Below are 25916 nucleotides of genomic sequence, written 5' to 3' on the forward strand. Positions count from 1 at the left end.
ATGAGAGACACACAGAGAGAGGCAGAGACATAGGCAGAGGCAGAAGCAGGCTCCCTGGGAGGAGCCTGCTGTAGGACTTGATTCCAGGACCCTGGGATCATGCCCTGAGCCAAAGGCAGACACTCAACCACTGAGCCACCCAGATGCCCCAAGTTTGCCTGTTTTAATAGAATTTTAAAGATCTTTGTTTATAGTAACAAAGGAATGCATAATGTGTTTGTATTAAACCTCTGGAATTTAAAATAAATGAGTAAATGAGGCACTTGGGTGACTTAGTTGAACTTCTGACTCCATCTCAACTCAGTTCTTGATCTCAGGGTTTTGAATTCAAGCCCCACTTTGGGAGTTGAAAGGGGAGTTCAAGCTCCACACCCAGCATAGAGCCTATTTAAAAAAAAAAAAAAGTTCAAAAAGCGCCAAATGAATGAAAGTGTTTTCAAATTATTGAATGAATTAATGAAAATCAAGGGCTATCCTTTAATGAAATTTAGCTCCATGCAAGGAACCTGATGTGGGACTCGATCCTGGGACTCCGGTATCACACCTTGAGCTGAAGGCAGATATTCAACCACTGAGCCACCCAGGCATCCCAGTATAAAATTTTTATAGCTATATTTTGATTTCTAGTGAGAATAGAATTATTTCTATGTACTTGTTAATTTGAATATCGTATCTAATTCTGGTTTTTATTTTTTTAAATTTGAGAAAGAGTAACACTTCACAAATTAAAGTTTGTTTTTTTTTAAAAATAAGTTGAATTTATTTATTTTTTCTATTAAAGTTCTTTCTAGAGAGGTTGAAGATACAGATTTTGATAAGCAGAAATCTCCGTTAGAGACACCAGCACCTCGCAGGTTTGCTCCTATACCTGTTTCAAAGGATGATAAAATATCAAAGAGGGAAAATCCTAAGGAAGAAAAAGAAAATATGGAGATGACAGATCATACAGGTAATAAAGCAATCATAACTAGCATCTACTACTTTATTAGACCTACCTCAAATTAAACAGATTCCATACTCCTTATTTATTATTCTCTTATGTGCCTAGTACTAACTAATGTAGGGTCTCTATTTTTAGTATTTTTCTTTGTTTTGTTTTTTATTTTTATTATTTAAGATTTTGTTTATCTTGTGCAGAGACACAGACAGAGGGAGAAGCAGGCTCCATGCAGGCTTCCCTATGTTTAACTCAATTCTGGAACTCCAGGATCACGCCCTAAGCTGAAGGCACACGCTCAACCGCTGAGCCACTCAGGCATCCCAGTATTTTTCTTTAAATGGGGAAATCAAGCTTCTTAGATTCTTTGCAGAAGGAGTTGGAAATATACAGTTATAATTATTCTGGTTATTTTCAATAGGTTGTTATTTAAACCTCTTATGAACAAATTTTGTTATTAATAAAAAATAATGCTTTGCTAAAGGTAAGGCTGATTATTTTAGAGCAAGTTACTTTATATTGTTTTTAGGTGGGAATTTCAATAGTCAAACTTGGAGAAATTTAACATTTATTACTGTGTTCAGTTAGAAAAAATGTTAAGGTATTAACTATTTAATAGATAATAAAACTTTTATAAATGACCTAAAGTAATAATTTGTTACAGAACCTTAAAGCTCTTCTAGTAAAAGTAAGTGAAAGTGGTACATATAAGCTTTTATTCTCAGAATCACTTAAATACATTTGAGTTTTGTCTTGGTGCATTTAAAGCATTTTAAGGATACTAAGATCTTTAATAAGCAAACCAACCTCACTAATAGATAAAAGTTATTTAATAAGCAAACCAACCTCACTAATACATAATAGATAAAAGTTATTAAGAGAAAGATTCAACTAACACTTGCTATAAAGAAATAGTCAAATCTCCCTTTAACTATTGATAAAAATCATGTAATTTTTTGGGCTTTGTGATGATAACATGTCTCATTTAAATTAGTTTTATCTGTGATGGAAATAAATTCAGGCCTAAAATTTTACCAGTGTGGTTTTCATGAGTTATAAATATTTGGTTTTATTTGATGAGTGTATTTAAAACCTACATTATAGAATGAATTGAGTACAATATATATGAGCTGTTATATAAAAAAGAAATGAATCAATACTTTAAAAGTGATACTATATTTCTTTTATTACAGAAAATATAAGACTATTGGAACAGATTTTGAGTAACCATGATTCTTTGACAAGAAAAAGTGAGCCTTCAGATAAAACTTCACTAACTAGGTCAAAAATAGGATGGAATCCTGAGAGGAGAGACAGGTAAAAAACAAGAGATTGGAGTAAAAGCTATATTGAAAATAGCTTTGTTTATATTTCTAAAATTTTCTTAGGAATTTTGATAAATGTATAGCATTGCTATTAAAAGTTATCTTAGGGATGCCTGGGTGGCTCAGTGGTTGAGCATCTGCCTTTGGCCCAGGGCGTGATCCTGGAGACCCGGGATCGAGTCCCGCATCGGGCTCCCTGCGTGGAGCCTGCTTCTCCCTCTGCCTGTGTCTCTGCCTCTCTGTGTGTCTCTCATGAATAAATAAATAAAGTCTTTAAAAAAAAAATAAAAGTTATCTTAGATTGGGGCACCTGGATGGCTCAGTCGTTGAGCCTTGCCTTAGGCTCAGGGCATGATCCCAGAGTCCTGGTATCAAGTCCCACACCAAGTTTACCCCAGGGAGCCTGCTTCTCCCTCTGCCTATGTCTCTGCCTCTCTGTATGTCTCTCATGAATAAATAAAATCTTAAAAAAAACCCAAAGCATTAAAAAAATAGTAATAGTATAATTTTTTTATGCTTTGTTCTTTTTTTTTTTTTTTTAAAGATTTTATTTATTTATTTATTCATGAGAGACACAGAGAGAGAGAGAGGCAGAGACACAGGCAGAGCGAGAAGCAGGCTCCATGCAGGGAGCCCTATGTGGGACTCGATCCCGGTCTCCAGGATCACACCCTGGGCTGAAGGTGGTGCTAAACTGCTGAGCCACCGGGGCTGCCCAAAAATTATATTAGATTTACTATTTTCTGCTGCTACTATATCTACCACTTTAATATAGTTATAAAATGAATGTATCTAAATTTCTCAAAATGCAGATTAATTCTAATGAATGCAGAATATTTTTATTTTTATTTTGAGAGAGAGAGAAAAAAGGTGTGCGTGTGGTGGGAGGAGGGGATGGGCAGAGGGAGAGAGAGAGAGTCTTAAACAGGCTCCACCCTCAGCATGGATCCTGTAGAGGGGCTCCATCTCATATCCCTGAGATCTGACCTGAGCCAAAATTAAGAGTTGGACACTTACCTGACTGAGCCACCCAGATTATTTATTTTTGATGAAATGATATTTGAGATTTGCTTCAAAAATAATCTGGTACAGGGTAGAGGAAACTGGGTTGAGACTATGGATGAAATGAGAATAGCCATGAGTTAATGATTAAGGTGAATGGAGAATATGGAGTTCATCATACTATTCTTTCTACTTTTGTGTATGTCTGAAATTTTACATTAATAGTTTTTTAAAAATCAAGTACTTCTTGGTCATGATAATTTTATTTATATTGAATGTCATGGAAACTATGGTAATAAAAACTTAAAATAAGTTATGTTTTTAGTATTGTCATCTCCAAACTGCAGTTTTAGGCCATTTGCTTGCTTTTTTTTTTTTTTTTTTTTTTTTTTTTTAAGATTTTATTTATTCATGAGAGACACAGAGAGAGAGGTGGAGACATAGGCAGAGACAGAGGCAGGTTCCCTGTGAGGAGCCTGATGTGGGACTTGACCCCAGGAGCTTGGGATCACACCCTGAGCCAAAAGCAGATGCTCAACCACTGAGCCACCCAGGTGCTTCTAGACCATTTACTTTTAATGTAATTACTGATAAAAGATTTATATCTGCCTTGTTGCTATGTTTTCTGTGTCTTAGGTATTTTTTTATTCCACTATTTCTCCATATTGTCTTTTTTAATATTAAATAGGTATTAATTTTCTTCTTTTATTATACTTTTTGAGGTGTTTCCTGAGTGATTACCCTAGGGATTATAAAATTAAAATCTCAATTTAAAACAATCTAGTTTGGATTAATACCAATTTAATTTCAATAGGATTCACAAACTTTGTTCCAGTATAGCTCCTTCCCTTCCCCTTTCATTCTGCTGTTATTGTAATGCATATTGCATTATTATACATTATAAGCTTATCTATATAGCTTGATAATTATTGCTATATGTAGTTGTCTTTTAAATAAGATTGGAGGGCAGCCCAGGTGGCTCAGCGGTTTAGTGCCGCCATCAGTCCAGGGCATGATCCCGGAGATCCGAGATCAAGTCTCACGTCGGGCTCCCTGCATGGAGCCTGCTTCTCTCTCTGCCTGTGTCTCTGCCTCTCTCTCTCTGTCTCTCTCTCTGTCTCTATGAATAAATAAATAAAATCTTTAAAAAATAATAAATCAGATAGGAGATGAAAAGAGTTATAAACAAAAACATTGTATTTATTTTTTTTTATTTTTATTTATTTTTATTTTTATTTTTATTTTTATTTTTATTTTTTTTAATACAATACCATTGACTCCCTTCCCGGAACTATACCTTTTATCCCCATGATTTATTCATTCCATAATTGGAAACTTGTACCTTTCTCTCCCATTCACCCCTTTTTGCCCATCCACTTGGCTCCTTCCCCTCAGGCAACCACCAGTTTGTTCCCTGTATTGATGGTTCTGTTTCTGCTTTCTTTATTAGTTCATTTGTTTTGTTTTTTAGATTCCACATACAAGTGAAATCATATGATATTTATCTTTCTCTGTCAAACTCTTTTCACTTAGCATATAGTACCCTCTAGATCCATTCATGTTGTTGCAAATGGCAAGACTTCATTCTTTTTTATGGCTGAGCAATATTCCATTGTATATATATGCATATATTTTTTATCCACCCATCCATTTATTTATTTATTTTTAAAAATATTTTATTTATTTATGCATAAGAAACATAGAGAGAGAGACAGGCAGAGACACAGGCAGAGGGAGAAGCAGGCTCCATGCAGGGAGACCGACGTGAGACTCGATCCCAGGATCCTCGTCTCCAGGATCACGCCCTGGGCTGGAGGCAGCGCTAAACTGCTGAGCCACCTGGGCTGCCCACACTCATCCCATTTATTGATGGACACTTAGGTTGCTTCTATATCTTGGCTACTGTAAATAATGCTACAATAAACATAGAAGTGCGTATATCTTTTCGAATTGGAGTTTAACCCCATTTGGTACATGTCCAATTCTAATGCCCCCCTTTGGAATTACTGGATTGTATGTTATTTCTACTTTTTAATTTTTTGAAGAACCTTCATACTGTTTTCCATTGTGACTGTACCAGTTTACATTTCTACCAGCAGTGTATAAGGGTTCCTTTTTCTCCATATCCTCACTAATATTTGTTATTTTTTATCTTTTTGATACAAGCCATTTTGACTGGTGTAAGGTGATAATCTCATTATGGTTTTGGTTTGCATTTCCCTGATGATTAGTCGTGTTGAGCATCTTTTCATGTGTCTGTTGGCTATCTGAATGTCTTCCTTGGAAAAATGTCCAGGTCCTCTGCCCATTTCTTTAGTGTTGAGTTGTATAAATTTTCTTTGACAATTGTATAAATTCTTATATTTTGGATATTAACCACTTATGTATCATTTGCAAATATCCTCCTCTATTCAGTAGATTGCCTGTTCATTTTGTTGATGGTTTCCTTTACTGTCCCAGTAGTTTATTTTTGGTGGTGTTTCCTTTACTTCAGGAGACATATCTAGAAAAATATTGCTTAGGCCAGTACCAGATTACTGATTACTGCCTTTGTTTTCTTTTAGGGGCTTTATGATTTTAGATCCCATATTTATGTCTTTAATCCATTTTGAGTTTATTTTTGTGTACGGTGTAAGAAATGGTGCATTTTTTTTTTTTACATGTAGCTGTCCAGTTTTCTTAGCACCATTTATTGAAGACTGTCTTCCTCATTGTATATTCTTATGTCTTTTTTAAAAAAGATTTTATTTATTTATTTATTTATTTATTTATTTATTTATTTATTTATGAGAGAGCACAAGCAGGGAGGGGGTGAATGAAAGGCAAGCTCCCCACTGAGTAGGGAGAGTGATGCAGGGCTTGATCCTAGGACCCTGAGATCATGACCTGAGTTGAAGTTAGACCCTTAACAGACTGAGCCACTCAAGCACCTCTATTACCTCTTTTATCATAGATTAATTGACTATATAAGTGTGGGCTTATTTCTGGGCTTTATCTATTCGATTGATCTATGGGTCTATTTCTACTTTTGAAGGGTAGTTTTGCTGGATATAGAATTTTTGAAGGGCACCTAGATGGCTTGGTCAGTTGAGCATCTGACTCATGATTTCGACTTGGGTCATGATTTCAGTGTTGTGAGATGGAGCCTTGTGTCAGGCTCTATACTCAGTGAGCAGAGTTTGCTGGAGATTCTCTCCCTCTTCCTCTGCTTCTCCCTCTCAAATAAATAATTGTTAAAAAAATTTCTTTTTCTTGTCATTCTTTTTCTTTCAGCAATTTGAATATGTCAGCACCGCCTTCTGGATTCAATGTTTTTTTAATAGAAAATCAGCAGTTAATCTTTTTGAAGAACCCCTGTATATGATGAATTATTTTTCTGCTTTCCAAATTCTCCCTTTGTCTTTTGTCATTTGACAGTTTGGCTATAATATATCTAAGTGTAGATCTCTTTGAGTTTATCTTTCTGAAATTTTTTGAGTTTCTTGGATGAGTAGATTAATATTTATTAAATTTTGGGCTTTTTTGACCTTTATTTCTTTATATAGTTAATAGTACACATAACCTTTCTCTTCTCCTGGGACTATGTTGTTTGTTGGTATACTTAATGGTACTGCACAGATCTCTGAGGCTGTTAAAATTTCTTTGTTCTTTTTTTTTTTTCTCTGTTTCTCAGATGGGATAGTCTCAATAACTTATCTATAAGTTCATGGATTCTTTTTTCTGCCAACTATAATATGCTATTTAGCCCCTCTGTTGAAGTTTACATTTCAGTTATTGTATTCTTCAACTTTAGAAATTCTGTTTAGGTTTTCTTTCTTTGTTTTAAATAGTTTCTATCTCCTTATTGATATCTTTACTTAGTAAGACTTCATTCATGTATATACTTTCCTTTAATTCTTTGAACATAGTTTCCTTCAGTAATTGCTAACTTATAGTCCTTGCCTGGTAAGTCCAGTATTTGGAATTCCTCAAGCACAGTTTTTATTGACTATGCTTTTTCCTGTGTATGAACTAGACTTTTTTTTTTTTTTTTTTTATGATAGTCACAGAGAGAGAGAGAGGCAGAGACACAAGCAGAGGGAGAAGCAGGCTCCATGCACCGGGAGCCTGATGTGGGATTCGATCCCGGGTCTCCAGGATCACACCCTGGGCCAAAGGCAGGCACTAAACCGCTGCGCCACCCAGGGATCCCTGAACTAGACTTTTTTTTGTTTCTTTTTGTGTCTTATAACTTTTGTTGGAAATTGGACATTTCAAATAATACAATGTGGCAACTCAGAAAATCAGATTCTTCCATCTCCCAGGATATGTTGTTGCTATTTGTTTAGTGACTTTCCTGGGTGAGTTCTGTAAAGTTTGTGTTCTTTGTCACGTGTGGTGGGTCTCTGTTTAGCTAAGTCTGCTAGTGATTAGAAAGAGACTTCCTTACCTACAATGAACCTATAAATCTCCCTCTGGGTATCAAGGGGCTGTGTGTTTGGGGATGTGCGCACGTGCACACACGCACACATGAATGCATGTGTGTGTGGTGTGGGGGCACATCTTCAGTGCTCTGGCACTTTATAAGTCTGTCTTAACCTTAACTTCTAACTTGCAGAGAGCCTCAAGGTCAGCCAGACATGAGAGATTAGGCTTTTCTCGTATCTTGCTTGAGCATTCGCTGAGCCCTGTACATGGGCATTCTAGATCTGCAGTAATGTGATCTGCAGTAATGTGTTAGGGCTTTTCAAAGCTCCACCATGGACATCTCATTCCCCTGAGTTTTAGTTTATTGGCATTCCTCTTGTTTGTCTCAACTGCTATAGCCACCTTAGGCAGCTAGATGTTAAACACTTGCTACTGTTTTAAAAAACTGATCTGCCCTTAGGGTTTCTCACCGAGCTAGCTCTGAGTCAGGTCAAATAAAGAGAAGCCCTGTGAATGGGCTTTCTGAGGAGCTCCAAACCTGTTCTGCCCTTTTGAGTGGTTGTTAGGCTGTTGGTTTTCACAGCAAAAAGGATTGTGCAGCTGTTAATTTTTAAGGCTGCTGGAGAGTTGGGGAAAGGGTTCTTGGAATGAAGCAAATTAAAAATATCATAAAGCTTGCTGTCCTTAATAAAAGTCAGTCATTTCTTGATTAAATATTCCTTGGGCTGTTGCAAGCTTTTCATTTCCAGAGTTCTGGAAATGCTGATTTTGAACATTTTTCCTAGTGTTCTCTTTGCTCTTCCTGAGGAGGGGATTTTTAGAGTTTCTTACTCTACCCTTCTTGAAGAGCTTCTGGATGTTCTCTTCTTCAAAGCAAAACCTTTTCCTGCTCTTTTCCTGCTATGCCTAAACCAGTCTGGTCAGAGTAACTTTGGATCATGTGATTTTCTGTGTTTGATATGCTTAATCACTTAATGAATTAATTTCATTTTACAGTATAAAAGTACAGCGTTTAGTACTGTATAACTAAGAGGTTATCAAAGATTTATGTATTCAAATATTTACTGAATTTATGACAATTTAGGAAACTTTATTTTTAAATCTTTCATAGCATTGATACACTATCATCTCAAAGATTTCCTTTCTATGAAGAACTAGGAGCAGCTAACTTGACTGTACAGGGGTCTGATGATTTTCTTCATGATCCTGGCCAAAAGAGGAAAGAAACAAATGGCATACTCCAGGTAAAGTGGGAATAGGATATTAAAATTGATGAGGTTTAGTAAAGGTAAAAATTATGAAGAAATACAGAATTTACCAGGACAGAAAGCTAGCAGAAGGATAAAGACAAAGTACTGAAAAAGACATGTCAGGCCCTGTCGGTTCTCTTTATAAAACTTTGCCAGGAGCCCTCCCTAAGTGATCTCTATTCCTGGCTCCTTGGCTACTACGAGCTTTCCAGCTACTATTGGAGAGGAAAAAAGGGGGAAAGAGAACTGTGAATAACACCTGTTTATCCAATACAAAGTGTCTGCCATGCCTACTTCATGCCAGCTTATTCTTATATTGTTTTAGCTTTCTTTCCCAGATAATAACTTTTATTGGCTACTGGACTGCCCAGCACTTCTATGGGCTTCCCATCCCTATTTCACTTAACATTCACGTTAATACTTCTAAATGGAAAGAAACCTTAATTGCCAATTTCATGTTTTAATTTTTATTTTTAATTGAACTATAGTTGACATACAATATTATGTTAGTTTCAGGTGTACAAGATAGAGGTTCAACAAATTTAAAATGCTAACCAGAGTAAATGTAGTTACCATCAGCCAAGTTCTGTTTAATAGCTCTTCAATTTGACAGATTGAGTCCTTAGAATATATTGGCATAATGTATGGCCACAACTATAGTAATACCTCTTGTTTGCATTAAAATAATTAATATGGGGGATCCCTGGGTGGCTCAGTGGTTTAGTGCCTGCCTTCAGCCCACCGTGTGATTCTGGAGTTATGGGATCGAGTCCCACATCAGGCTCATGCATGGAACCTGCTTCTCCCTCTGCCTATGTCTCTGCCTCTCTCTCTCTCTGTCTCTCATGAATAAATAAATAAAATCTTAAAATAAAATAAAATAATTAATATGAACTTTATATGGTAACATTTTTACCTTATTTTCTTTTTAAGCCAAAAGAATCTCTGATTATGTCAAGGCTTGCTGATCTTCCACAGAATTCCATTAAGCTTCAAACAACCAATAAGAGATCCATCTTGAAAGATGCTGAGAAGATTTTGAGAGGAGTACAAAACAATAAAAAAGTCCTCGAAGAAAACCTGGAAGCTATTATTCGTGCAAAAGATGGAGCTGCCATGTATTCATTTATCAATGCTCTATCTACTAACAGGTAAGACAGGATGTTGGCATCCCAAGGTTATTTATGAAACTGCCTGTTATAGGCTTTCTTAATTATTTTTCTATGTGCTTCATTTTGCTTAATGTGTTTCACAGTATTTTGAAAAGGTTCTCTGTTTCCTTTGACACTCACTATAAAGTTAAAATTTAGATATATACATGTGGCTATTAAATTTTACAGATGTAAAATTTTCCTTTAATTTTTGTTATCTCTTTGGTATATATCTTCAGGGATCTATCCAGACATGGTACAGACATTTGATGAAAACTAATAATATTGGTTTTTCCTTTTCAAAGGAAAGCTGTTGGGCTACATAGTAGATTCAAAACTAGATAAGAGACCTGATCTAGGTCCTAGTCTCAGAACATTAAATGCTAATTTAAGACAATTCTTTTTTTCCCTTTTTTAGAGAGATGTCAGAGAAGATCCGGATCAGAAAGACAGTGGATGAATGGATTAAAACTATTTCTGCAGAAATTCAGGTGGGTATTAGAAAAAAACAGAATTAAGTGAATTCTCAAGAGGTAATATCTTTATTTTTTAAAGATTTTATTTATTTATTTATTTATTTGAGAGAGAGAAAGAGAACATGAGAGGGGGAGGGATTCAGAGGGAGAAGCCGACTTCCCGCTGAGTGGAGAGCCCGATGCAATGCTTGATCCCTGGACTCCAGGATCATTACCTGAGCCGAAGGCAGATGCTCACTCACTGACCCACCCAGGCACCCCTTAAGAGACAATTTCTAAGTACCATACTTATTTTCAAAATATTCCTTATGTATAAGGCTACTTATACATATTTGTAATTTCATTTTGTATTCTTTTCTTAGTAATGAGTTTCATTTTACCTAGCAAGTGCTTCTTCTCATAAATTATAGCTCTTATGTGGCAAATTGTGGGTCAATAACTAAAATATGAGTAATTTGAAAAAAATTTAGGAAAAGCATTTAGAGAAGAAGAAAATATACTTTAAAAATGTTTCAAGAGGAATCCCTGGGTGGCGCAGCGGTTTAGCGCCTGCTTTTGGCCCAGGGCGCGATCCTGGAGACCCGGGATCGAATCCCACGTCGGGCTCCCGGTGCATGGAGCCTGCTTCTCCCTCTGCCTATGTCTCTGCCTCTCTCTCTCTCTCTGTGTGACTATCATAAATAAATAAAAATTAAAAAAAAATAAATAAAAATGTTTCAAGACAGTAGATTTAGAAGCACTGGCTTGTCAAAGTAAAAACAGCAAAGTTATTTAAAGGGAAAATACCATACAAGATTTCTAAGGTTACTAAGTTTACAGAAGTCATTTCTAGATGAAAAAGATGCCACTTTCTCACATCCCAAAGCTCACAGTGTATCTTCAGACATTAGCATTGCAAAAATCTAGGAGAGTTGTTTTTATTAGAGGGTAAGTAGTTTACAGAAATTCTTAAAATTTTATACATTTGAGGAAGCAGAACTAGACAAAGTAACCTGTTATTTTCATCTTTGGGTGCAAAGTGTTTTTTTCTGGCTGTAAGACAGGTGTATGTGCTTACTCACAATGGTGGCAAGACGATGTGTCAGTTCCATTTCCACAGCCACTAAAATGTATTTTTAAACTTTGTTGTTTAAAAAAATATATCTCATGATATAAAGAAATGTTGTTATCTACAATGTGATGCACCCAAAAAAAATAATAAAATAAAATAAAAATTGAGCTAATAGAAGATTTGGAGATTAGTTTTGGCTCTGCAGACAACTGACAAATATAGGTCACTCTGTTAATATGAATTCATTACAAAGTGTGTTTAAATCTTCAAACAATGTTAATTTATAAATATTTATTACAGAGTTTTATTACAAAATTGTTTATTTCTTTGAAATTTATTTTTTTAAACTTTTTGAATGTTTACTGTAGTCCTTCGGTTTGAACATCAAAAAAATGTAAGGTGTATAATGAAAAAGTGTCCTCCTGATCTTGTATCTCGTCTACTATTTCTCGTTCCCCCTGCTCCATAAGGCAGTAATCTTTTGAGTTTTTATTTCCAGAGTTTTTATTCATATGTAAGTCAATGTAATTTATTTATAAAGCATTGCTAAAGTATATTTCTATAATAAATAAATTCTTATATTTTAGATGTGAAAGCATTACTTGGGTAGGTTTTAAGTAATTTTAATTTTGATTATATTAAGGATGAACTGGCAAGAAAAGATTATGAACCAAAGAGGTTTGATCAGAAGAATCAAAGGACCAAGAAAGCTCAGAATATGAGTAAAGATATTAAAACTCAGAATATGAGTAAATATATTAAAACTAACATACAAGACAAAACAGTAAATAGTTCTGTAATTCAAAGAAAACATCCTCAAAAACAAAAAGAGGAACATTTTAGAAATCCACCCATGAGGAGCATGCCTGCTTCAAATCTACAGAAAGAGAGAAAAGTAAGATCTTGCTCTGGTTTTGTGACATGAAGATTGCATTATAACTGATCATTTCATTTCCTTTAAGTTATATATAAATAATGAAGTGAATATGAAAATTTTAAAAATAAGGGCTATATAAATGTAAACTATATTTAAACTATTATTTAGGTTTTTGGGTATTCCTAATGTAGCAGTGTACAAAAAAACCTAATTTCTTCCTTCTTAGATCTCACATTTAGAAACATAATATTTTAGTTATAGCTGGTATATATCACCTAGTCCAAAAGTTAGATTCTCTAGTTTCTGGTACTCAAAATTGTATTTCATTGTTGTATGTATATATGAGAACATATGTATTTTTGTTTATTTTTCAGTGTAACAAGTATGTCTAGTGCCTAGTGATTGTGAGGTTTGGTACTAGATGCTGTGGAGGGTATGTTTTTGGCTGCTGTAATTAGACTGTATCTTTCTTACAGCCAAATACGGATTGTTGGGCACATTAATAAAGTATCTAATTCAGGGCTGAGCACTTAGTAGATCCTCAATAAATGTTACCTTATTGTAGCATTTAAATTATGATTGAAGGTCTGATTAGGAATGTAGAAAAATATTCAAAGACTTGATTTATGTTATATTATTGTGACTGAATACAATAAATAGATAAAATGTGTTTAAACCTTACTTTTTTGGTGCTAAAAATATACTCAGTAGTATAAGAACCTTTATGTTTTTTGAGTGGATGATTTTTATATTTAATTTTCATGTCACTGAAACCCTAAAACTCTAAAGCTATAGTTTGAAAATTATATCTAGAATTTGAATCATTTAAAATAGAGGATTTTTCTGACCTGCTAATTTTTATGATAGTTCTTAAGCTGGGAAAAGAGGGCCTTAGAAAAATGAGATGTCTGATGGCTATTTTTTTTTGGTGAGCTGAATAACTTTGTGTACTTAGGGATTTTTGAAAGCAACTGCAGTGTTACAAGATGAGGATTATATGTTACAAATTTATGGAAAACCAATTTATCAGGGCCATCGCAGCACTCTTAAAAAAGGACCATATCTCCGATTTAATTCTCCATCTCCCAAATCCAAACCACAGAGACCAAAAGTAATAGAACGAGTTAAAGGTAAGGAACCTCATTTTTCTGTGGCAGACTTCATTTATTTATGCTGTCGGTTTAATATGTAATGTTTAGTTTTTTCCTTTTTTTTTTTTTTTGTAACTCATAACTTCAGTTCAAATTATATACTGCTTAGGAATGGAAAATAATTCCTTCTAAGAGTAGGAAGAAATAGACTATCTCAATGCATAAAATAGGAATAAGTGGGGGAAAAGATAGGGTTAGGTGGTATCTTCTTATAAAGTATGATTAAAATTTACATTTATGAGATGATGTCTTGAACAATTTAAATTATATCTGGGGAAAGTGGACATTTCCTTGAAGACATTGCTCTATCATGTTCTTTATGAAAGAATGAAGATCAGCCATTGTTGCATATTATCATAAAAGTGCTTATGACATTTTTGCAGTTTTCTTTATTCTCGAGCCTTAGGTAGTAAAGGTGAAAAAATAAAAAATATTTTTGGTACTTTTGTACACCACTAAAAATAACTTCATTTATTACTGTGTTTTGGCTCACCTCTGCTATTTCACTAGTATATTTATTTATTGAAGACTTATTTATTTTAGAGAAAACGTGCACATGTGTGCCTGTGTGAGTGGGTGGGAGGGGCAAAGGGAGAGGGAGAAAGAGAATCCTTAAGCAGATTCTCGCTGAATATGAAGCCCACCACAGGGGTTGATCCCATACCCAAGATCATGACCTGCACGGAAGTCAAGAGTTGGACACTTGGGGCGACTGGGTGGCTCAGTCAGTTAAGTGTCTGCCTTCAGCTCAGAAATCCTGAAATCCTGGGATTGAGCCCCACATCAAGCTCTCTTCTCAGCAGGGAGCCTGCTTCTCCCTCTCCCCCTGCTCTTGCTCTCTTTCACACTATCTTTTTCCCAAATAAATAAATGAAATCTTAAAACAAACAACAAAAAAAGAATCAGACACTTAATCAAATGAGCCATCCGGGCACTTCTCTCTGGTATATTTAAATATAACTCTTCATTAGATATCCAGTCTCTTGACTTTGGTTAAATTTAGAAATACCTTAGCTTTTACTTTAGCAGCCAGTAAATTTCAACAGTATGGCCTAACTAGTGGATACCAACTCATTTTTGTTTCTTATCCTTTCTGGAAATTGGAGCTGTGGTATTGCTTTTAGTTTTCCCTTTCTCTTTTCTAAAGATTAAGTGATCATATAGGGTATCAGTTTATCTAGAAATCCTACTGATACTATTCAGTGAAGTGTATAGCTTATGGATGATATTTAACCCTATTTCCTCTTATTTATTGGGGCTTTGTTATTAACTTATATTTGGGCTTTTGAAAGCCTTTGCAAAACATAACTTGAGGTCTTAAAATACTAAAAATCCAAAATTAATTTTAAGTAACCCTTTTAATGGTAGAAGTGACTGAGAACCTGTGGAAACATGCTTATTCTTGAGCCTTGGTGCCTGTCATATTCTCTACCTGAAGAGCTTTTCCCTCAGACGTTTGTATGGCTTACTTTCTCAGTTAATTGGACCTCTGCTCTTAGATGCTATTTCCTCAGAGAAGTCTACCCTTACCATCCTATCCAAAAGATGATCTCCTACACCTTTCTTATCCTCTTGCTCAGCCTTATTATTCTTTTTTTTAGCCTTATTATTCTTCATAGCACTTTTCACAATCTGATGTTATATTTATGTTTTTAACTTTTTATATGCTTTTCTTTTTCCTTTTTTTTTAAAATTTGAGTATGGTTGACATACAATGTTACATTAATTTCAGATATACAACTTAGTGATTTGACAAAGTTATACATTATGCTTCCTTTACTACAAGTGTAGCTAACCATCTACCCTGTTACACTGCTGTTACAGTGCCATTGACTGACTGTATTCCTTATGCTTTGCCTTTTATTCCCATGAATTATTCATTCCATAACTAGAAGACAGTATCTCCCACTCCCCTTCTTCCACTTTGTCCACCTCTCCTCTGGCAACTATCATTTTATTCTCTGATTTATAGGTCTGATGGGAGGGTTGTTGTTGTTTATTTTTATTTTTTATTTTATTATTTTTTAAAGATTTTATTTGTTTATTCATGAGAGACACACACACAGAGAGAGAGAGAGAGAGATGCAGAGACACAGGCAGAGGGAGAAGCAGGCTCCATGCAGGGAGCCTGACGTGGGACTTGATCCCAGGTCTCCAGGTTCAGGCCCTGGGCTGAAGGCGGCGCTAAACCGCTGAGCCACCTGGGCTGCCCGTTTTTTTGTTTTTTTGTTTTTTTTTAACAAAGAAAACTTGTGTTTATTGAGCATAATAAAAGCAAAAATAAAAATTTTTCTATGGGCTAGAGGCCTCAATAGATAATTTTCTATCCTTGCTATAGACATTTCCTCTCATAACTAAGGCTTAATAATTTTATATTTAAAAACTACATGGTGTTTGAATTAAAAAAAAAAAAAAAAGCTTTGTAAGAATTATATCCTCTGGGGATGCCTGGGTGGTTCAGCGGTTGAGCGCCTGCCTTCAGCTCAGGTGTGATCCCGGGATCCGGGATTGAGTCCCACATCAGGCTCCCTGTGAGGAGCCTGCTTCTCCCGCTGCCTGTGTCTCTGCCTCTCTCTGTGTTTCTCATGAATAAATAAATAAAACCTTAAAAAAAAAAAAAAAAAGAAAATGTATCTTCTGTAATCTCACTGCCAAATTTGGTAAATTTCTGATATTCTGTGCTGGCATGTTTTTTTAAATTCAATTTAGTTAATATATACTGTAATATTAGTTTCAAGAGTAGAACTTAGTGATTCATCAGTTGCATTATAACAGTGCTTATTATAACAAGTACCCTTCTCCCCTCCAGCAACATTCAGTTTGTTTCCTAGAGCCTCTTATGGTTTGTCTACCTGTTTTCATCTTATTTTTCCTTCCCTTCTCCTACGTTCATCTGTTTCATTTCTTAAGTTCCACATATGAGTGAGATCATATGGTATTTGTCTTTCTCAGTCTGATTTATTTCACTAGAATAATACCCTTTAGGTCCATCCATGTCTTCTCAAATAGCACAATCATCCTTTTTTGTAGCTGCATAATATTCCACTATAGATACACCACATCTTTATGCATTTGTCTATTTTTGGACATTTAAATTACTTCCATATTTTGGCTTTTATAAATAATGCTACAACTAACATAAGGATGCACATATCTTTTTGAATTAGTGGTTTTGTTTTCTTTGGTATTCAGTGATGGAATTACTGGATCATATGGTGTTTCTATTTTTAATTTTTTGAGGAAACTGCATACTGTTTTCCACAGGGCTATACCAATTTACATTTCTACTAATAGTGCGTGAGAGTTCCTTTTTCTCCACATTCACTTAAATCATTGAATCTATTTTGTCATAGTAGTTGTGTGGGGGTTCAGAAACCATGGCCTACAATGCAAGTCAACTGCCTATTCTTGTAAATGATATGGGGACATAGCTGGACTCATTTATTTGTGACTGTAGCATGATTGCTTTCATGTTATAGTGGCAGAATTGAGATGTTGTAGCTGAGAGCACAGGACCCATGAGACTAAAATGTTTACTGTCTGACCTTTTGAGAGAAAGTTTTTGCCAGCCCCTGGTTTGTATGTTACTTCTATTTTGGAGATCTTTCTGTGAAGAAGAGTTACTGTATTTCTAGCTGGATAGATGTCCAAGTAATATTTTAAAGTCTCTGCCACCGATAATGATTACAGGCACTAAAGTCAAGTCAATAAGAACACAAACTGACTTTTATGCAACAAAACCTGTGAAAATGGATTCTAAACCACAACATTCTGTTACTACTGTGCTGCCTCCTGGTGATCAGCAGTACTTGTTCAGCCCAAGCAGAGAAATGCCTACTCTTTCAGGTACCTTGGAAGGTCATCTAATTCCTATGGCTATTCTTTTAGGTAAGTCCCAACAAAATACACAGGGTAAATTTTAAATTCTTATCAGCAGTTGGCAGAACTTTCAAAATGACATGATAGTCCCTTACCTTTCTCCCTTACATGAGAGTCCCTAACTCTGTGTGTTATATTTGTGGGTAGGGCCTCAGTAGGGCCTCAGAATGTGTCTTACTCCGTGTAGTAGGCACTCTCTAAAATAATGGGTTCCTGCTATAGTTTCACTCACAGGAAACAACATGCCTTTGGTATTTTATAATACATTGCTGTAGATGAAACAAAATTTTTAAAAGTTTAGATATGTTATAGATATTCATAATAAAGATATCAAAAATTTTAAGTAGTTTAATGTCATGTCATAGGTGAAGTTCTTTAAAATAATTTTATGTACTTTTGAACTAGGCTGTGGTAAGTAAAAATTGCATGGCTGTGTATTCTAAGGCAGTAGTTGTTGGTTATTTACTTATTTGAGGTCTCTCAGACTCATTATTATAAAAATTTAACAAATCATTTTTGTTCCTACAACAGCTCTTCAATTCTAGTTAGCTATCTTTTTCTTTTAGTGTCTTTGCTATTCTTTCTTAATGTTGATGAGTGATTTAAATATGAATATTTTCCAACATAAGAGAGAATTTTTCATTTTTGATATTGTGAGTTAATGGCATGTCAACTTGGTAGCTATGTCTGTTCAAACATGCCTTCTGCTAATGTAGTAGCTAATACTTATAAAGTTCCTGCGGTGTGCCAGGGACAGATCTAAGCACCTTACATATGTTAATTTATTTAATCTACCCTGTAAAACACATGGTAATGTACCAGTTTTATAAATGAAGAAGCCAAGGCACAAAGGAATTAAGTAATTTGTCAAAGGCTACGTAATTAGAATGGAGCTGGGATTCAAACCCAGTCAGTCTGGCTTTAAAGTCTGCTTTTAAAGAGTGCACTGTACAGTCCCTCTTTATTTTGAAATCTAGGAAATAAATGGAACTTTTGAAGTGAAAGCTAAGTTCCTGACAGCTGTGATAATTACCAAATAGTGGGAGTACGTGCTATTTATTGGTAGCCAATCACTAGTATTTTGTTGTTGGTTTTTTCTGTCCATTGTTGCTCTATGAAGATTTGGGAATAAATATAATACAGAGTAACACACTACGCTTTTAGTCTTGGCTTTGCTGTTTATAAACAGTTATGACTTCTGGCAAATTATGTTGTTTCTAAACCTATTTTCTCAGCTGTGAAATGTGGATAATATTAATATCTCTTGGCTCATTTTGAGGGTTAAATTAGGGTATGTGAAGTGTCTGGCACATATGAGCACTTGGTTGTGAGTTGCTGTTGAAAGGATGATGTGGTGAGTATGTTGACAGTGGCGATAATAGAAGGAAAGGTGATTGCAGATAGCACTTCCTTTTCAGATGAGAATTCAGCTGTAAAGATCTAGGCTATGTGTTTGATTTTTCCCTTTATTTCTGTAGTTGACTTATCTCTTCCCCAAACTTTTTAGGACAAACCCAAAGTAATAGTGATTCCATGCCACCCACTGGAGTAATTATAAACAAGCCACACCCTGTAACAGTGACTACTTCTATTCCTCCATCATCACGAAAAATGGAAACTGGTATAAAGAAACCTAACATTGCAATTATAGAAATGAAGTCGGAAAAAAAAGATCCTCCTCAGCTTACTGTACAGGTATGTCATAAATAGAAAATTTTAAGGAAAAAAAAAGTCTTTGTCTTAACTTTAGCACTTAAAATCTATTACATTGCTTCATGAAAACTTTGCTTTCATTATGGGTCTTTTGTTCTTTAAAACTGATATTAATGTGATGTCTGCATGATAAGGTGACTTTAAGTCACCTGGGTGACTCATACCCAGGTGACATGATGATATTCCAAGGGGAACAGTTGAACAGTATATTATAATTAATTTTAAAAGAATAAGTATAACTTTAAATATATACAAAGTTTGAATGAATGGAAAGAGAACTTATGTGTGAAGATTAAATATTCAAGTTGTCAATTCTTCCTAAGTTAATATATAATTTAAGTCATATTGTAATTTAATCCCCCCAACCATGTATTTATTTTTTGTTTGTTTTATTTATTTTTGTTTGTTTTCTTTAATTTTATTTTAAGGATCATTTTGATATTTGAAAAAACAAAGGGTTTTGATACTGGACCCGTATAAGGTCATATTTCAGGAATAGCCTTGGTTATTTAAAAAAGAATGTAGCATGGGACACTGCTTGGGTAGCTCAGTCAGTTAAACATCTAACTTGATTTCAGCTCAGGTCATGATCTCGGGGTTGTGAGATAGATCCCCATATTGGATTCTGCACTAGACATGGAACCTGCTTAAGATTCTCCCTCTCTCTCTGTTCCTCTCCCCCACTTGTGTATGCACTCTCTCACTCTAAAAAAAAATTGAGGGACACCTGAGTGGCTCACCTTCCCTCCTCAGGAAGGACTCCTGCCTTCAGCCCAGGGAGTGATCCTGGAGTCCCAGGATCAAGTCCCACATAGGGCTCCCTGCATGGAGCCTGCTTCTCTCTCTGCCTATGTCTCTGCCTCTCTCTCTCTGTGTCTCTCATGAATAAATAAATAAAAAGTCTTAAAATTTTTTTTAATTAAAAAAAATAGAAAAGGAATGTAATATGTGATAGTTACTTCATGTATCAGTAGGAAATAGGAGTCTCATAAGTGAAATAATATATGTTGTAATTGATTAATAATGTGGAAAATAGATCAGCTTTAACCTTCCACTATGGCATATGAATTCTAAATAGGCAATAGGCAAAAGTATAACTGTAAAATGTAAAAATAGCAGAATTAGAAGATAGCATGGGATCTTTATCAAAGCTGAAACTAAGTCTGGCTATGAGTGAAGAAAACCTACATATAATAAAAGATTTGAATCTGGGATCCCTGGGTGGCGCAGTGGTTTGGCGCCTGCCTTTGGCCCAGGGCGCGATCCTGGAGACCCGGGATCGAATCCCATATCAGGCTCCCGGTGCATGGAGCCTGCTTCTCCCTCTGCCTGTGTCTCTGCCTCTCTCTCTCTCTCTGTGACTATCATAAGTAAATAAATAAATTAATTAAAAAATTAAAAAAATTAAAAAAAAAGATTTGAATCTATAAAATCTAAAACTGAAGCCAATATAAAAAATTCCTTATCAAAAGGAAAACATACAGTCAGTACATAAGAAAGGATTAGTTTTTAAATCTGAAAACTTCCATAAATTAGTAAGAAAGTAGATACAAATCCAGAAATATTCAAAGAACCTAGGTAGGACCCTCCAGAAGAGGAAATACAGTCATGAGTAAGAAAATAAATTTAAATCATGCTAGTCACCAAGATAATGCAAATTAAAATAACAATAATATACCTCCATTTAAAAACTTATTGCTGAGACAATGATATTATGTTTTTGGTGACATAAATAGAACTCATTTGGACTGCATTTTGACATTAATTATCAAGAATTTTAAATATTCATGCACTGTGACTCAGGAAGTTTATCTAGTATCTGGCTATCTAGAATAATGAAATAATTCAAAGTTTAGGGGAAAAAACCTATATATATGACGTTTTTTGCGATGATGTAATAGTGGAAATATTAGGTATATCATAAATGTTTACCAACTGGAAAATGGTTAAATAATTGAGGCTTGCATATTTTTTGAAATATTACATAGTTATTTAAAATATAATTATGAAAGGTGCTTATGACCTAATTAAAATGAGAAATCAGAAATAAATAGTAAAAAGTAGATAGTAAAAAGATAAAGGGAAGAGTGAAAATAAAGTTATCTTAAGATAGGATTTTATGTGTCTCCCTTTATTTTCTAAATTTTATAAAATATGCTTTCATTACTTAAAAGATTGTTATCCATTGACTTCTTAATAGAAAGGTAAATGTGTGTTATTGATGTATAGACTGACAAATAGTTAAGTCAAAATGATGAATAGAAAGCTGGATGTTGTGTTCTGTTTTAGGTATTGCCCAATGTGGATATTGATAGCATTTCAAATGGTAGTGCTGATGTTGATTTATCTGTGCCTAGTCCCAAAGAAGAATCTCCTCCTCTGAAAACCTGGATACAGGTACCCAGAAATCTATCGTATAATTTTGAGTAATGTCTGATTATGGAGCTTAACTAATATTATTCCATGCAAAGTCTTCCATTGTATAGTTTGGTATAATAATTTAATTTTTAAAGGAAAAGATTCAACATGAATCTAGTATTGCTGTTGAACTTGAAAAAGAAAGTTTGTTTAAGATCCTTATATATATAAACATTGTGAAAGTGATAATCTTCAGTGTAGCTTTTTGGTAGCTTAAACAAGCTCATCTGTGAAGCTCATCTGTCTCATCTGTGAAGAGGAGATTTCTGTTTCTTTGGAGAAGAAACTTGATTTAGACAGGAATCAAATTATAGTTTTTCTAAATGTGCATTTCATAGTGATGTTTGGAGTTCATATTTTGGGGTGTTACTTTGTCAATATAATATTGACATGATGCAAAAATAGGCGTTTCTCCCTAGTATTTATTTGCTATCAAGTAATGAAGCTCTGACTTTACTACACACTGAAATAACCCTGTAACTTTCCCCAGCTTTCATCTGTTGTAAGCAAATGTGGTCCTTGAGGATACGATTAAGGAGAGGGAGAACACCAACAATTTTTCTTGATCAGAAATAGTAAAATAGAAACCCTAAATGGCAATTGTGCCTCATTTAGTTTTTTCATCAGTAATTTTTTTTCACCAGAAGTTTATTAGAATATATGGTTACAAATAGTTCTTTGGACTGTTTACCATTCTGCTTTCAGGAAGAGGCTACTGTGGTTTGGGGGACTAGATTATATATCAAGTGAGGACTAGAGGCTAAATTTGTATAATAACTTTCTAATTTATTTGATTCTGTATCTGTCTTTTTGTGACTTTGTATATATGTATACTTACATATCTAATATATGAATACTTTGTTTTAACTGTAGGAGAGAAATCATAATCCTATCAACTTGAGTTGCTTTGTTGGTGGAATCATTGACAAAAAGTTATGTTTAATTTTTGATAGCTATTGGAATGAAACCTGATGGCTTTGAAACTATCTTGGATTTCATCTACTTAATGAAATCAATTCTTAACAGTATATTAAAATTTTAAAAAATAGGGCCATGTAATTACAAGCTTATCTTATGAGTGGAAATATGATAAATTATGTATAAATTAAAAAGATATTAAGCACAATGTTTTTGAAAATGCTTTCTTAGACCCCAGAATTTACGAAGGTAGATGAAGAAGAGGTGAAGTTTCCAGGAACAAACTTTGATGAAGTAATCGATATCATACAGGTAACAAAGCTTAGAAACCGTGAGAAGTTATTTTTCTACAGTATTCTTCCATGTGATTGATTATCTTTTCTTTAAAGACTTTATATATTAAAGCAGATTTAGGTTCACAGCAAAAATGAAAGTACAGAGATTTCCCGTATACCTTCTACCCCCATACATGCATAGCCTCCCTAGCTCTTAGCATCCCCGGTGGAGTGGTACATTTGTTAAAATTGATGAACCTACATTGACACATCATAATCACTCGAAGTCCGTAGTTTACCCTAGAGTTCATTCTTGATGATGTACATTCAGTGGGCTTGAACAAATGTATTCATCGTTATAGTATCATACAGAGTATTTCCAATGCCTTAAAATTCTTTCTGTTCCAAGGTTATCCCTGGTAAACACGGACCTTTTTATTATCTCCATAGTTTTGCCTTTTCCAGAATGTCATGGAGACAGAATCATACAGTGTGTAGCCTTTTTTAATTCTTTTACTTAGTTATATGCATTTAAGCTTCCTCCATATCTTTTCATGACTGAATAGCTCATTTCTTTTTAGCACTGAATAATATTCCATTGTTTGGATGTACCATAATTTATTTACTCATTCACCTACTAAAGGACTGTTTCTGAATTTTGACAATTATGAATAAAGTTGTGATAAACATCTGTGCACAGATTTTTTGTGTGTGGATATAAGTTTTCATTTCCTTTGAGTAAAAATCAAGGAATAAGTTTGCTATTGCTAGATTATATGGTAAAAGTATGTTTAGATTTGTAAGAAGCCACTAAACTGTCTTCCAAAGTGGACATTTTCCTTTCCTACCAGCAATGAATGAGAGTTCCTACTGCTGCACATCTTTGTCATTTGGTGTGTATGCTAGATTTTGGCCAGATTTTATGTAGCGGTATTTCATTGTTTTGCTTGTTTATTTTATTTTATTTTTTTGTTTATTTTTTTAAAAAAGATTTTATTTATTCATGAGAGAGGCAGAGACATAGGCAGAGGGAGAAGCAGGCTCTCTGTGGGAAGCCTGAGGCAAGACTCAATCCCAGGACCCAGGATCATGCTGGGAGACAAAGGCAGACACTCAACTACTGAGTCACTCAGGTGTCCCTCATTATTTTTTTTAATTTGCATTTCCCTGATGACATATGATGTGGAACATTTTTGCATATGCTTATTTTCCATCTGTATATCTTTTTTCGTGAGGTGTCTGGTAAGGTTTTTGGCTTACCTTTAAAATTGGGTTGTTTTCTCTTGTTGAATTTTAAGAGTACTTTGTATATTTTGAATAACAATTCTTTATCAGATGTGTCTTTTGGCACATATTTTCTCCTAGTCTATGTCTTGTCTTTTAATTCTCTTGACGTTGTCTTTCACAGAGCAGAAGTTTTTTATTTGAATGAAGTCTAGCTTATCATTTATTTCTTTCCATGGATCACCCCTATCTAAAAGTCATTGCCATATCTACAGTCATCTCATTTTTCTCCTATGTTCTCTTCAGAGTTTTTATAGTTTTTTTTTTAAAGATTTTATTTATTTATTCATGAGAATACACAGAGGAGAGAGAGAGAGAGAGGCAGAGACACAGGCAGAGGGAGAAGCAGGCTCCATGCAGGGAGCCCGACGTGGGTCTTGATCCCGGGTCTCCAGGATCATGCCCTGGGCTGAAGGCAGCGCTAACCCGCTGAGCCACCTGGGCTGCCCTGTTTTTTATATTTAGTCTCTGATGCATTCTGAGTTAGTTTTTGTGAAATGTATAAGGTCTATGCCTAGATTGATTTTTTTTTTTTTTTTTTGCCTGTGGATGTCCAGTTGTTCAGTACTATTCATTGAAAAGATTGCCCTTGTTCCATTGTGTTGCCCTTGCTTCTTTGTCAAAGATCAGTGATTATATTTCTATGGTTCTAATTATGGGCCCTCTAGTCTGTTCTATTCATCTATTTGTCTGTTCTTTCATCAATACCACACCATCACGATTACAGTTGCTTTATAGTAAGTCTTCAAGTTAAATAGTGTCAGTCCTCCAACTTTATTCTTCTCCTTCAATGTTGTGTTGACTATTCTGGTTTTTTTGTCTCTCCAAATAAATTTTGTTTTTTTTTTAAGATTTATATTTATTTATTCATGAGAGATGCAGAGAGAGAGAGAGAGAGAGAGGCAGAGACACAGGCAGAGGGAGAAGCAGGCTCCATGCAGGGAGCCCGACATGGGACTCGATCCTAGGTCTCCAGGATCACACCCTGGGCTGAAGGCTGTGCTAAACCGCTGAGCCATTGGGGCTGCCCTCCAAATAAATTTTGGAGTCAGTTGATATCCACATAATAACCTGCTGAGATGTTTATTGGGATTGCATTGAATCTATAGATCAAGTTGGGAACAACCAACATCTTGACAATATTGAGTCTTCCTATCTAAGAACATAGAATATCTCAGGGTGCATGGGTGGCTCAGTTGGTTAAGCATCTGACTCTTTATTTGATAAGATTCTCTCGTTCCTCTCCCCTGCCTCTTAAAAAAGCAAAATAACAACAAAAAAACATAGAATATCTCTTTATTGATTTAGTTCTTGGATTTTATTCTTTATAATTTTGTACTTTTCCTCAAATAGTTCTTGCACATATTTTATTAGATTTATACCTAAGTATTTCATTTTCGGGGGTGTTTATGTAAATGGTATTGTGCTTTTAATTTCAGATTCCATTTGTTCATTGTTGGCAAATTTGTTATAATCAATAATTTATTCTAGGATGTTTTTTGGTCAGTTCTTTCAAATTTTCTATATAGACCGTCATATTCTCAGCAAACAAAGACAGTTTTTTCTTCCTTCCAACACCTTTTGTTTCCTTTTATTGTCTACCTACATTAGCAAGGGCTTTTAGTACAGGGTTGAAAAGGAGTGGTAAGAGGAGACATCCTTGCCTTATTCCTGACAGTTGAGTATGCTTTGACCATTGATATTATGGTTTTTTTTAAGACTTATTTATTTAAAAAAATATTTATTTATGTATTCATGTGAGACATAGAGAGAGAGAAGCAGAGACACAGGCAGAGGGAGAA

The 25916-nt window shown here is 34.8% G+C and overlaps 1 protein-coding gene across 8 annotated transcripts in view; it reads left to right on the forward strand.

Moving 5' to 3' along the window:
• The window catches only part of KIAA0586 (KIAA0586 ortholog), a 109150-nt gene that overhangs the window by 14969 nt on the left and 68265 nt on the right, over window positions 1–25916 (forward strand). For all 8 annotated transcript variants that reach the window (XR_003135410.3, XR_003135409.3, XM_025444069.3 and 5 more), the window contains 11 exons: window positions 782–949; window positions 2131–2254; window positions 8783–8915; window positions 9855–10072; window positions 10491–10563; window positions 12243–12494; window positions 13432–13606; window positions 17318–17515; window positions 19014–19201; window positions 21509–21616; window positions 22787–22867. Coding sequence is in view for 6 of the 8 variants with exons in the window: in XM_025444069.3 (XP_025299854.1) it covers window positions 782–949; window positions 2131–2254; window positions 8783–8915; window positions 9855–10072; window positions 10491–10563; window positions 12243–12494; window positions 13432–13606; window positions 17318–17515; window positions 19014–19201; window positions 21509–21616; window positions 22787–22867 (1718 nt within the window). In the remaining 2 variants the exon portion in view is untranslated. The remainder of the gene's footprint in view (window positions 1–781; window positions 950–2130; window positions 2255–8782; window positions 8916–9854; window positions 10073–10490; window positions 10564–12242; window positions 12495–13431; window positions 13607–17317; window positions 17516–19013; window positions 19202–21508; window positions 21617–22786; window positions 22868–25916) is intronic.

This window comes from Canis lupus, chromosome 8 (assembly GCF_003254725.2).
Source record: "Canis lupus dingo isolate Sandy chromosome 8, ASM325472v2, whole genome shotgun sequence".
In the NCBI taxonomy this organism is placed as follows: domain Eukaryota; kingdom Metazoa; phylum Chordata; class Mammalia; order Carnivora; family Canidae; genus Canis; species Canis lupus.